Source organism: Cervus canadensis, chromosome 7, assembly GCF_019320065.1.
Source record: "Cervus canadensis isolate Bull #8, Minnesota chromosome 7, ASM1932006v1, whole genome shotgun sequence".
Lineage (NCBI taxonomy): Eukaryota > Metazoa > Chordata > Mammalia > Artiodactyla > Cervidae > Cervus > Cervus canadensis.
The window spans coordinates 12579523-12593669 of NC_057392.1; the positions used below are offsets into that span (position 1 = coordinate 12579523).

The 14147-nt window shown below is 38.9% G+C and overlaps 1 protein-coding gene across 12 annotated transcripts in view; it reads right to left on the reverse strand.

The window, feature by feature from the left end:
• The window catches only part of CEP63 (centrosomal protein 63), a 79517-nt gene that overhangs the window by 59896 nt on the left and 5474 nt on the right, over positions 1-14147 (reverse strand). For all 12 annotated transcript variants that reach the window (XM_043474351.1, XM_043474353.1, XM_043474358.1 and 9 more), the window contains 2 exons: positions 9548-9616; positions 8449-8626 (listed from right to left, as the gene is read on the reverse strand). In XM_043474351.1, coding sequence (XP_043330286.1) covers positions 8449-8626; positions 9548-9616 — 247 coding nt within the window. The remainder of the gene's footprint in view (positions 1-8448; positions 8627-9547; positions 9617-14147) is intronic.

Consider the following 14147-nt stretch of genomic DNA (forward strand, 5'->3'; position numbering starts at 1 on the left):
AGCAACCTGAGAAACACCTCTTAGAAGGCTCATGTGCTTGGACTCACCCATCCCAGAGTCCAGCTCAGAGGCAGCCAACTGGGGCTAGACTTAAAGTGAGTAAGGCCCACCATCAAAACCTCAGCTAAAGGGACAGGGGTCTTGTTCAACACACACAGGTAGGCTCCTGCTGGAACACCCTGGAAACAAAGCCTAGAAGGTACCACCTTTGTCATGCTCCAGAGCACCACCATCTCCCTGGAAGAGAATCTTGCTCTGATGTCCTGATTTTTACAGCTCCCGCCCAGGCTATGATTCTAGATCACCTGGCTCTAGAGACCAACGGAGCTTCGTGTTCTGGGTCCTAAGGAACTGTTATAATCAATGTCACCCAGAAAGCATCTCATGCCCCAGTCAGGTGCCTGGATTTTTGTGACTACTGCTAGAGAACACCTCTACATTAACTGGCTCTGGTGGTAAGTGGGGGCTTCCCTGGTGGATTTACAAGAATCCACCTGCAATGCAGGAGACCCCGGTTCAATTCCTGGGTTGGGAAGATCCCCTGGAAAAGGGATAGGTTACCCTCTCCAGTATTCTTGGGCTTCCCTGGTGGTTCAGATGGTAAAGAATCCACCTGCAATGCGGGAAAGACCTAGGTTCAATCCCTGGGTTGGGAAGATCCCCGGAGGAGGGCATGGCTACCCACTCCAGTATCCTTGCCTGGAGAATCCCCACTGGCGGGCTACAGTCCATGGGGTCACAAAGAGTCGGACACAACTGAGCCACTAAGCAAAGGTGGTCAGTGGGGCTTACACTCGTGGGTCCTACAGGACTGCAACCCAAGGAGAAAGGGTTCTTGAACAGCTACAATCACAAAGGCACAGCAAAAGGCAACAGACCCTGGAATTGCATTCTTTCTGTGGAGGGAGACTATGAACTGATCATCATGACTGCTAAGGGACAAGCTTCTGATTAGGCAGGCATCTTGGCGGTGACTGCAATCCTCTCCAGAGACCTTGGAGGGCACTACCTCTGCTTTCGCACTCTGCTGCCTCCAGTGCACAGACGGCAGAGCTCTACACATGGCCTGTGCCCAGGGGCCTCCCTTTGGTTATGGAGCTCTAGGTGACTGCAAGGACCTGCATTCCTGGGTCCCACACGACTCTGGCAATCAGAGGGGTAGTTCTTGGCAGGCTACTACCCTTGAGGCACTGTACAGGAAGTAGAGTGAGGCACACTCCCCAGGCTTTCTGTGAGAGTCCCCTTTACTTGTCTCGGACCTTTGTCCTAAGGAGTAGGCTTCAGGTTTGGCTCACATTTAGTGGCCTATGGAGTTGCTCTCAAAGAACATGGGCTGTGGACACCTTCTTGGCATTCTCCCTCTGCCTTGCTCCAGCCCAGAGTATTACCCAGAAAACAGCTCATCTGGAGCCCACATGGTGACCTCCAAATCACCCGGCTCTGAGAACCAATGTGGCTTACTCCTGCAGCCCCTCAAAACTGTATATATTTGCATACTTTAAAAGCTGCTGCCCCAGCTTCCAGTCAGTCTGAATCTAGGTGCTGAGATTCTCCATTTCAGGACAATGACAGGTCTTGGCACATCCTCAACTACTGGGAGCTACTAAAAATACAATAGGCTGCCTAGACAAGTACAGACGTTTGAGAAACACCCAGAAGCTGAGGCAGGGTTGAATTACAAGGTTCATCTCCTACAGAAGGCTACTCCTTCAATACTGGAAGAGGTGGTTATTTCATTTATTGTACAGAAACAAATGGAGAGTCAAGGAACAGAGGAATATGTTCCAAATGAAAATAAGATAAACCTCAGAAGAAATCTTAATGAAATGGAGGTAAGTAATTTGGGATTACCTGATAAGAGTTCAAAGTAATGGTCATAAAAATGCTCACTGAACTGGGGGGAAGAATAGATGATGAGAACTTCAACAAAGAGACAAGAAAAATATAAGAAAGTACCAAGTAGAAATCACAGAACCAAAGAATACAATAGCTGAACTGAAGAACACACTAAAGGGGTTTAACGGCAGACTAGATGAAGTCAACTCACTGACAAGGCAATGGAATATGCCCAATTACAGCAGCAAAATGAAAAAAGAATGAATACTGTGAAGATGGCTTCAGGAGCCTATGGGACACCAAACAGACTTTCACTTTATAGGGCTCCTAAAAGAGGAAGAGAAAAAGGAGTAGAAATCTTATTTGAAAAAAATATGGCTGAAAACTTCCCTAACTTGGGGAAGAAAACAAGCATCCAGACCCAGGAAATCCTGAGAATTGCAAACAAGATGCTACTAGGGTTTCCCTGGTGGCTCAGTGGTAAAGAATCTGCCTGCCAATGCAGGAAACATGGATTCAATCCCTGATCTGGGAAGATCCCACATGCCTCAGAGCAACTAAGCACGTGGGCCACAACTATTCTACTTAGCCTGTGCTCTAGAGCCCGGGAGCCGCAACTACTGAGCCCCGGTGCTGCAGCTCCTCAAGCTTGCATGCCCTAGAGCCTGTGCTCTGCAGCAGGAGAACCCACTGTAAGTAGAAGCCTGCACACCACAACCAGAGTATCCCCTGCTCGCCACAACTGGAGAAAAGCTCACGCAGCAACAAAGACCCAGCACAGCCAAAAATGAATGATAAATCAATAAAATGATATTTACAAGATGCCATCAAAGAGACCCACACCAAGACACATTACAACTAAAATGTCAAAAGTTAAAGACAAGGAGATAATCTCAAAAGCTGTGAGAGAAACACTAGTTCTGTACAAAGGAACTCTCATAAAGCTATCAGCTGATCTTTCAGCGCAAACATTGTAAGCCAGAAAGCATGGTACATTCAAAGTACCAGAAGAAGAAAATTTCCAATCAAGAATACTCTGCCCAACAAAGTTTTCATTCAGAATCAAAAGAGAGATAGAGTTTTCAGACAAGCAAAAGTTAAAGGAGTTCACCACCACTGAATTGGCCTTATAAGAAATTTTAAAGGGACTCCTTTAAGCTGAAAGAAAGGATGCTAATTATAATTAGTAACAACAACACAAATGAAAGGATAATTATCGTTGGAAAAGTAAACACACAGTGAAGGCAGTGGATGAATTACTAATAAAGCTGATACAAAGGTTAAATGAAAAAACTATGATTACAATAACTAGCTGAAAATGCACAAGATAAAAATATATAAAATGTGACATTAAAACATACATGAGAGTAAATGTTGAGTTTCAGAATGGGATCAAACTTCAGATGTTATCAACTTAAAATAGACTGTTACAAATATAAGTTGTTAAATGTAAGTCTCATGGTAACCACAAAGCAAAAACCTACAATAAATAAACAAAGAGAAAGAGAAACGGATATAAGAATGCCACTAAAGAAAGTCATCAAACCACAGAGGAAGAGAGCAAAGGAAAGGAACAGAGAAAAACTACAAAAGCTGCTAGAAGACAATTAACACAATGGCAATAAGCACATACTTATCAATAATTACCTTACCTGTAAATGGACTAAATTATCTAACCAAAAGCCACAGAAAGGCTGAAGAAATAAAAAGCAACACACTCCTATATATGCTGCCTACAAGAGATAACTTTAGATATAAGGACACACTGAAAGCAAAGGGGTGGAAAAAGAGTCCACGCAAATGAAAACCAGAAAAGAAAGACGGATCAGCTATACTTATATTAGAAACAAACAAAAAACAAACCTCTAAAACATACTTTTTAATAAGAGACAAAGAAGGGCATTACATAAAGGGGTCAATCCAATGAGAGGATATAACATTTGTAAATATTTATGTACCCAAAATAGGAGCACCTAAATACGTCTCACAATTATTAACAGACCTAAATGGAGACATAGGCAGCAATACAATAATAATAGGGGACTCTCATATCCCACTTACATCAATGAAAAAATCATCCAGACAGAAAATCAGTAAGGAGATATCAGCCTTAAACAACATATTATACTATATGGACTTAACAGATATTTATAGAACATTCCATCCAAAAACAACAGAAGACACATTCTTCTCAAGTATATATCGAACATCTTTAATAGATAGATAAATCATATGTTAGGCCAGAGACCAAGTCTTAATAAATTTAAGAATATTTAAATCACATCAAGCATCTTTTCCAATCACAATGGCATGAAATGAGAAATTACATGACGAAAAGTGGAAAATATACAACTAATAATTAATAAAATATACAACTAAATAATCTCCACAGATTAAACAACATGCTACTGAATAACCAATGGGCCAAAGAAGAAATCAAAAGAGAAATCAAAAACACCTTAAGAAAAACAAACATGTAAACATTAACATGCTAAAATTTATGAAATACAGTAAAAACAGTTCTGTGAGGGAAGTTTACAGTGATAAATACCTACTTCAAGAAGCAAGAAAAGTCTCACACACAATCTAACTTCACTTTAATGAACTAGAAAAAGAAAATACAAAGCCCAAAGTTAGTAGAAGAGAGGAAATAAAGATTCAGCTCAGTTCAGTCACTCAGTTGTGTCCAACTCTTTGCAACCCCATGGACTGCAGCACACCAGGCCTCCATGTCCATCACCAATTCCAGAAGTTTACTCAAATTCATGTCCATTGAGTCAGTGATGCAACCATCTCATCCTCTGTCATCCTTTAGAGCAGAAATAAATGAAATAGAGACTAAAAAGACAACAAAGATCAGTGAAACTAAGAGCTAGTTTTTAGAAGGCAAATAAAATTGACAAAACCTTAGCTAGACTAAGAAAAATAGAAAGGACTCAAATAAGTCAGAAATTAAAGAGGAGATATTACAAGTGATACCACAGAAATACAAAGGATCATACAGACTACTATGAACAATCATATGCCAACAAATTAGACAAACCAGAAGAAATGGATAAACTCCTACAAACATGTAGGCTCAAAGACTAAATGACGATGAAACAGAAAGTCTGAACAGACCAATCACTAGCAAGCAGATTGAATCAGTAATCAAAAACTCTCAACAAACAAAAGTCCAGGACCAAATGGCTTCACTGGTGAATTCTATGAAACAATCAAAGAAGAATCAATATCAATCTTCTTCAAGCTCTTCCAAAAAATATAAGAGGGGGATCATTTCAAAACACAATTTATGAGGGCAGTATTACCCTGTACCAAAACCAGACAAGAGTACTACCAAAAAAAAAAAAATTTTTTTTTTACAGACTAATATCCCCGATGAACATAGATGCAAAAATTCTCAACAAAATATTCAGTAATACGTTAAAAAGATCACATGTCATTATCAAGTGAAATTTATTTCAGAGACACAGGAATGGTCCAACATCTGTAAATCAGTCAATGTGATACACTATATAACAAAATGAAGACAAAAATGCTATGATCATCTCAATAGATGCATAAAAAATATTTGACAAAACTCAAATACACTCATTTATGATAAAAATCTCAAATCTCTCAATAAAGCAGGTATGGAGGAAACATACCTTAACATAATTAATGGCACACATGACAAGCATACAGCTAACATCATACTCAGTGTTGAAAATCTCAAAGCTTTTCCTCTAAGATCAGGTATAATACAAGGATGTTCACTTCACCACTTTTATTCAACACAGTATTGGAAGTTGTAGCCAGAATAGTTAGGCAAGAAAAAGAAATAAAAGGCATTCAAATTGGAAAGGAAGAAGCAATACTGTCACTGTTTGCAGATGACATGAAAATAGCTAGGAAACCGTAGAGTCCATCACAAACTAATAGAACTAATAAATGATTTCAATAATACTACAGGATACAAAATCAATTAAAAAATCTATTGTGTTTAATAACAAGCTATCAAAAAGAGAAATTGAAGAAAATAATCCCATTTACAACTGCATAAAAATAGTAAAATACCCAGGAGTAAATTTAACCAACAAGGTGAGATATGTGGATACTGAACACTACAAAATATTAAAACATTAGCAAAAGAAATTGAAAAAGACACAAATAAATGGAAAGATGAAAGACTAAAAGGATCGCTATTGTTAAAATGGCAATATTATCCAAAGCAATCTACAACTGCAGTGCAGTAGATATCAAAATTCTAATGGCATTTCTCACATAAAACAAACAAACAAAAAAATCCTAAAATTTGTATGGACCTGAACAGTCAAAGCAATCTTGAGAAAGAACAAAGCTGGAGGCACCATGCTCCCTAACGTCCAAGCATATTATAAGACTATTATTACATGCAAACAGTAAAGTTCTATTGGCATAAAAAAAAGGCAACCTACTGAATGGGAGAAAATACCTGCACATTAGTAACTGACAGAGGGTTGATACCCAAAACATACAATGAATTTACACAATTCAAAGGCAAAAAACCACAAATCATCCAATGAAAAAATGGGCAAAAGATCCAAATAGACGTTTTTCCAAAGGAGATATATATAGATAACTAATAGGGACATGAAAAGATGGTCAACATCACTAATCATCAGGGAAATGCAAATCAAAACCACAAAGAGAGAGCAACTCAAATCTTGCAGAATGGCAAGTATAAAAAAGACAACAAATAACAGGTGTCAGCAAGGATGCAGACAAAAGGGAAACCTTGTGCACTTTTTGTAAACACTTAAGTTAGTGCAACCATTATGGAAAATAATACAGAGAATTTTCAAAAAATTAAAAATAGAACTACCATACAATCTAGTAATTTCACTTCTGAGTACTTATCTGAAGAAAATTAAAAAACACTAATTCAAAAAGATACATGCATCCTCGTGTTCACTGTAGAATTATAATACAAAGATGAGGAAACAACCTCAGTATTTACTGATGACTGAATGGATAAAGAAATCATGGGATATGTGTATATATAAAGAATATTATTCGCCATAAAAAACAAAAGTTGCCACTTGCCACAGCATGAGTGGACATTGACAGCATTACACTAAATGAAGTAATTCAGACAAAGAAAGACAGATACTCAAATGCTGTCTGATCTCTTACACGTAGAATCTACAAAAACAAACAAAAAATAAGCTCATAGATAAAGAAAACACATTGGTGGCTGCAAAAGGCAAAGCTTGGATCAGAGGGTGGAAGAAATGAGTGATCAGGGTTTTGTTTTAATAAAGTGATTTAAAAAAAAATGTAAATGTTTTCTTCAACAAATATATAAGAAACATTACGTTGGTGCAAAAGTAATTGCGGTTTTGCATTGTTGAACTTTGCCATTTGATATTGGAATGCATTCTTAAATGTGATTGTTATACATCATTTTAATGCACATTTCTCACTTTATATTTCTTTGCTAATGACTTATTACTTACTGTTTATTTTATATTTATTTTAGTCTATGGAAAAGATGTTAGACAAAAAGCAAATTTGAACAATTTTCTTACTCGAGTTCCAAATGGGTTGGAAAGCCGTGGAGACAATTAACATCAACAACACATTTGGTCCAGTAATTGCTAATGTACTTAAAATGCAGTGGCGGTTCAAGAAGTTTTGCAAAGAAGATAAGAACTTTAAAGATGAGGAGCACAGTGACCAGCAAAAAGAAGCTGACAACGACCAACTGAGAGGATCGTCAAAGCTGATCCTCTTACAACTAGATGAGAAGTTGCCAAAGAACTTAATGTTGACCATTCTACAGTCATTTGGCATTTGAAGCAATTGGAAAGGTGAAGAAGTTTGATAAGTGGGTACCTCATGAGCTGACCACAAATCAAAAAAATCGCAACAACAATGAACTATTTCTTGATCTGATTGTGACATGCAACAAAAAGTGGATTTCACACGACAACCAGAAGCAACCAGCTGAGTGACTGGACCACAAAGAAGCCCCAAAGCACTTTCCAAGGCCACACACACACAAAAAAAGGGTCATGGTCACTGTTTGTTGGTCTGTGGCCCATCTGATCCACTACAGCTTTCTGAATCCTGGCAAAACCATTTCATCTACAAGTATGCTCTGCAAATTGATGAGATGCACCAAAAACTGCCACATCTGCAGCTGACACTGGTCAACAGAAAGGCCCCAATTTTCCTCCACAACAATGCCCACCACACGTCACACAACCAGCACTTCAAAAGGTGAATGAGTTGGGCTACGAAGTCTTGTCTCATCTGCGATATTCAGCTGACCTCTCGCCAACTACCACTTTCTCAAGCATCTTGACAACTTTTTTCAGGGAAAATGCTTTCGCAACTAGCAGGAGGCAGAAAATGCTTTCCAAGAATTCATGGAATCCCAAGGCATGGATTTTTATGCTACAGGAATAAACTTATTTCTTACTGGCAAAAATAATGATTATAATGGTTCCCATTTTGATTAATAAAGATGTGTTTGAGCCCAGTTATAATGATTTAAAATTCATGGTCTGAAACCACAATTACATTTGCACCAACCTAATAAAAGGCAAAGTGAAAATATCAATAAGAGCAGCAAATCGTCTGCATTACCTCTTTGTGTTTCAAATCCAACTGACTCCTGAGAGCCTTAAGTTCCCGTTCACGGATGTCCAAGCAAGTTTCTAGAGCGTGTGTCTGTCCTTCCCATTCAGATTTTTTATGAGCTACCATTATGTCAATCTGTTTCATGAGCTCCTGCAGTTCTGCTTCACAGGATGTCAAAAATCCCCTATAAATAAGAACAGACCCTTAAGAACACAGAACATATCTCCAAGTGGCTTTTCATCTTTCACATGTAAAAATAGAGCAAATGTAAACCTACCTAGGGTGGAACAATGTCAACAAATAATTAGAAGTAAAAAACATCTCTGAGCTTTTCCCTTTCAGGCATATAAGGTGATCACCTATTCCACAGAACAGTCTTCCTCCAGCAGCCAACCTAAAGCCTACATCATGTAACCAAACACAGACTGATGTTGGAAGTCTGGTTTGGGAGTGAGACTTCCATAGCCAACAACTATCTCATCTTTAACATTTTAGGGAAGCTTTCTGAAGAATCCAGGCAAGCATATGTCATATTCTCAGCTAGCCAAGCAAATAAATAGCTTTGGAAACAAGTAGGAAAATGACAATACAACTTTAAGAACTGTCTTAAGAAATTCATCCTTGAGCCAAATTTATTTCAACTACTTCTTTCCAACTCATTATTAGCAACTTACTACAATCTATCTTCCTGTCAACTTACTGATGTCCTTCCATATTTCAGGAGATGTCAGATGTTACAAAGGTAAAAACACAAGTGGACACAAATGTATTGGATTCAAAGAGGTTTCCAGGAATGGCCACAGAGAGATAACTACTAAGGCTTAAATACTTTAAAAAACAAGTCATTTGCTCTAAGTGTCAAAACAAAATCGTTTTGTTTTTTAAAGGTGAAAATTTAAAGTGGGTTGACAGAAAGTATCCAGCTTCACACTGCTGAGATGAGGGAAACACCCCAAGGAGAGATGCTGTCCACAAACATGACATGGATCAGCCTAGATTTTGTTCACATTTCTGCTTCTGTACCCAAAGCACAAAATGGTCAGAGGCGTAACTCAGACATGCTTTTTAAACTCAGTGAGAAACTTAGGGTCAAAAGCAAACTTACCCATCATGCCCCCGATTTTGTATTCCTTCCAACAAAGCCTCCATCGCCAAATCTCCTTTGTTTTGGCAACTGGGAAAGCAAAAAAGTCAGTCAGGAGAAAACTCATTTTTTATGTTGTAACATTCCAACTTACAAACTTAAGAATGTGAATGAAAGCATACAAATTAACAATGATAAAATGCAACACTCCTTAGGATAACTGTAGAAGAGTCAAGGAATAGCTCTTCAAGAAATGGTAGAACCAAACACACTTCAAAATAACTTAAAATGATCTGCACTGCCATTGACACTTCCACGCATGACTAAAATCAAATACCTTATTGTGGCATCGCTACTTTCTCACCTAAGAGTAGGTCTGGGTGGAAGTGGGATGCTAGCAGCAGAGGGACACAGACACTAACAAAACAAGAGGTCAGAGGAAAAGTGAGCTCTTTTTAAAGAGATAGTGTTAAAAGGTTAAATGCTCTGTGCTTGAACTTATTGGTCCATCATGGGAGCTCCTATTCAACTCTAGATGACAGGCGTATGAAGCTCCTAGAACAGCTTCCATCCCCTAAGAGGCGGCTACTGACCTCCTTCCTCTGCACTTCATTGTTCTTAGTCCTTAACAGGTCATTTCACTGGAGTTACATCACACTAGTGAGTGAGGTGAAGTCGCGCAGTCGTGTCGGACTCTTTATGACCCAAGGACTGCAGCCTCCCAATCTCCTCCTTCCATGGCATTTTCCAGGCAAGAATACTGGAGTGGATTGCCATTTCCTTCTCCATACATCACACTGGAAATGTCTTTTTTCACACCCTTTTCCCTTACTATTCCACCCTCAAGGGCAGAAAACCAGTTTTATTTATAACCCACAGCTCCAGGGCCCAGTGTGGCATTTCAACCTGATCTGCACTGAATACTTTTGGCTGGCTTATCTCAATTCCCCTCCCTTTTTCACCTAGCCTCCTATACAAACTGGTCTATAGCTGGAGAACTGCAGAGAAGAATCTAGCAGAGAAAGAAAGGAAGGGAGACAGAACAGACTATCACAGAAAGAGAAAGACACACCATAAAGAAAGGCAGATGAGACGAGAAAGACTGCCCTTAAGTTTGGATATGCCAATGAACAGTAACTGCTGTAGGTTTCTCACTTATCACAAAACTTTAGAATGTTCACGTGTCAAACCACTACTCATTCCTGAAGAACTGCTTTTTTCCTTCAACATTCAGAGGCTCAACTCTGAAATGTCTTCAAATTATATTGCTCTAAGAGGACTCCTCTACTCAATAAAGAAATCAGTGTTGTACTAACCACTAGATACACAGTATTGAAACTGAAATAGCCCCTTTCAAGGAATTAATAGTCTAGTATGGGAAGGAAAAAAATTAACTAAAATGTTTCCCTAAAGTGAAAAATACAGTGATAGAGGCATGCATAGGATGTCCTGCAGACACAGAAGAATAAGAAGACTGGAAAATACAACCACTGCATGTTATCTGCACCTATTTCTAAAGTTACTATCAGAAGTATTAAATAACTATTCATGCATAAATATGGCAGAGAGGATTTCTTTCTAGTCGGTTTATCATTTGTATTATACCAAAATTAGACAAAATAAAAAGTTAAAGGTTTTCATGTTCTATTTCACTGTCTTTCAAACAATGATACAGTCAATTACAACAAGACAAAGATTCTGCTTTGCTCCACTTCAGGGAACTGAATGGCAGGACACAGTTCAGACAGTACTATGTAGATGAAGATCCAGGATAGAGTCTTACTCTGCAACTAACTAGCTTTGTGTCCTTGAACTTCAGTTTCTTTCTTATAAAGGGGTATGACCTATATAGTTTCCAAAATTTCTTTCAGTTTTTAAAGGGATTCTAATGGTCAAACCGGAGAAGGCAATGGCACCCCACTCCAGTACTCTTGCCTGGAAAATCCCATGGACAGAGGAGCCTGGTGGGCTGCAGTCCATGGGGTCGCCAAGAGTTGGACACGACTGAACAACTTCACTTTCACTTTTCACTTTCATGCGTTGGAGAAGGAAATGGCAACCCACTCCAGTATTCTTGTCTGGAGAATCCCAGGGATGGGGGAGCCTGGTGGGCTGCCATCTATGGGGTCACACAGAGTCGGACACGACTGAAGTGACTTAGCAGCAGCAGCAATGGTCAAATACATATATACTGTAAGTACCATGCTCTTGACAACCCTATGTGGATATTTAGATTTAGTAACATAATACACAATATATTTTCTGGATGACATTATTTAGTAATTAGCAATATTTATTTTGTTGTTGTTCAGTCACTAAGTCGTGTCTGACACCATGGACTATAGCACACCAAGCTCCTCTGTCCTCCACTAGCTTCAGGAGTTACTCAAATTCATGTCCAGTGAGAAGCTAAAAGTCATTGAATGCTCAACTGTTCTGCCTTGTCTATATTGTCTAATTCAATCTTCAGAACAATCATAAAAGATACATACTATCATTTTCAGGAAACTGAGGCTTGAAAGGTTAACTTGACCATGGCAAACTACAAACCTCAGTCCCAGGACTCAAACCTAGGCAGTGTGACTCCTAAGCTCCAGCCAATATGTGATCTTTATATATTTTACAGTATTCCAGATCTTAAAATACATCATCATATCTTCTTCTGATTTAATCTTCCTGATATAAACAAAATGAAACCATTTTGAAAAGTCTGGACACAGGAAGAAACACAAACTGAACTATGACACCACCACCATGGACACCAGAGGGCAGTAGCACAATCATGAAAATAGCCCATTTCAGAAATTAAAATCATGGTCTAAGTCTAAGACAATGAGATCTGTTTTAAACAAAAGGTGGGGGTGATGTAGGGAAGATAAGTAACATTTGCTATAGAAAATAATCTAATATATAATTTTTTTTTAAAAAATACTTTCACTATCTTCTTGAGGAGCTAACAAACACCATCCCTTCTCCTTCCTGAGGATCAGGTAAATGGCAAGAACTCAGATTTTCTATGGACTTTTCTGAGTTTCTCGCAGCTATATCACGAACTCATTTCCTAAACAATCTGACCCTCATTCAGCTGCATGCAGTACATTACTTTGTTTTCCTTTTTGGCCTGTTCCATGCAATAATTATGTAAAGTTTATTCTTTGTCCAAAATAAATACAATTTTAAGTATTACGTTGATGCAAAAGTAATTATGGTTTTGCATTATCGAACTTTGCCATTTGATGTTGGAATACATTTTTATATAAATGTGGTTATGTTATACATTTTAATGCACAGTTCTCGCTTTATATTTTTTTGCTAATGACTTATTACTTGCTATTTATTTTATATTTATTTTAGACTAGGGAAATGATGCTAGACTAAAAGTAAATTTGAACAATTTTCTTGAGTTCAAAATGGGCCATAAAGTAGCAGAGACAACTCACATCAACAATGCATTTGGCCCAAGAACTGCTAATGAATATACAGTGCAACGGTGGTTCAAGAAGTTTTGCAAAGGAGACGAGAGGCCTGAAAATGAGAAGTGTAGTGGCCAGCCATCAGAAGTTGACAACAATCAAGTGAAAGGATCACTGAAGCTGATCCTCTTACAACTACAGAAGTTGCTGAAGAACTCAACATCAATCATTCTATAGTCATTTGGCATTTGAAGCAAATTGGAAAGGTGAAAAAGCTCGGTAAGTGGGTGCCTCATGAGCTGACTGCAAATAAAAAAAAAAAATCATTCTGAAGTGTCATCTTCCCTTATTGTACTCAACAATGAACCATTTCTCGATCAGACTGTGACGTGCGATGAAAAGTGGATGTTATAGGATAACTGGCAACCACCACCTCAGTGGTTGTACTGAAAAGAAGCTCCAAAGCACTTCCCAAAGCCAAACTTGCACCAAAAACAGGTCATGATCACTGTTTGGTGGTCCTCTGCCTGTCTGAGCCACTACAGCTTTCTGAATCCCAGTGAAACCATTATATCTGAGAAGTATGCTCAGCAAATTGATGAGATGCACCAAAAACTGCAATGCCTGCAGCTGGCACTAGTCAACAGAAAGGGCCCAATTCTTCTCCACGACAACGCCTGACCACATGCCGCACAACCAACACTTCAAAAGTTGAACTAATTGGGCTACAAAGTTTTGCCTTATCTGCCATATTCACCTGACTCAACCGACTACCACATCTTCAAGCATCTTGACAACTTTTTGCAGGGAAAATGCTTCCACAACCAGCGTGGTGGCAGAAAATGCTGTCCATGAGTTCATGGAACCCCAAGGCATGAATTTTTATGCTACAGGAGTAAACAAACTTATTTGTTGTTGGCAAAAATATGTTGACTGTAATGGTTCCTATTTTGACTGGGCTTCCCAGGTGGCGCTAGTGGTAAAGAAACCGCCCGCCAGTGGAGGAGACACAAGAGACATGGGTTCAATCCTAGGGTGGGGAAGATCCCCTAGGGTGGTTCAATCCTAGGGGCAATCCACTCCAAAGGACTGCAGAACCCCAAGGACAGAGGAGCATGGCAGGCTACAGTCCATGGGGTTGCAAAGAGTCAAACATGACTGAGCAACTTAACATGCTATTTTGATTAATAAAGATGCACTTGAACCTA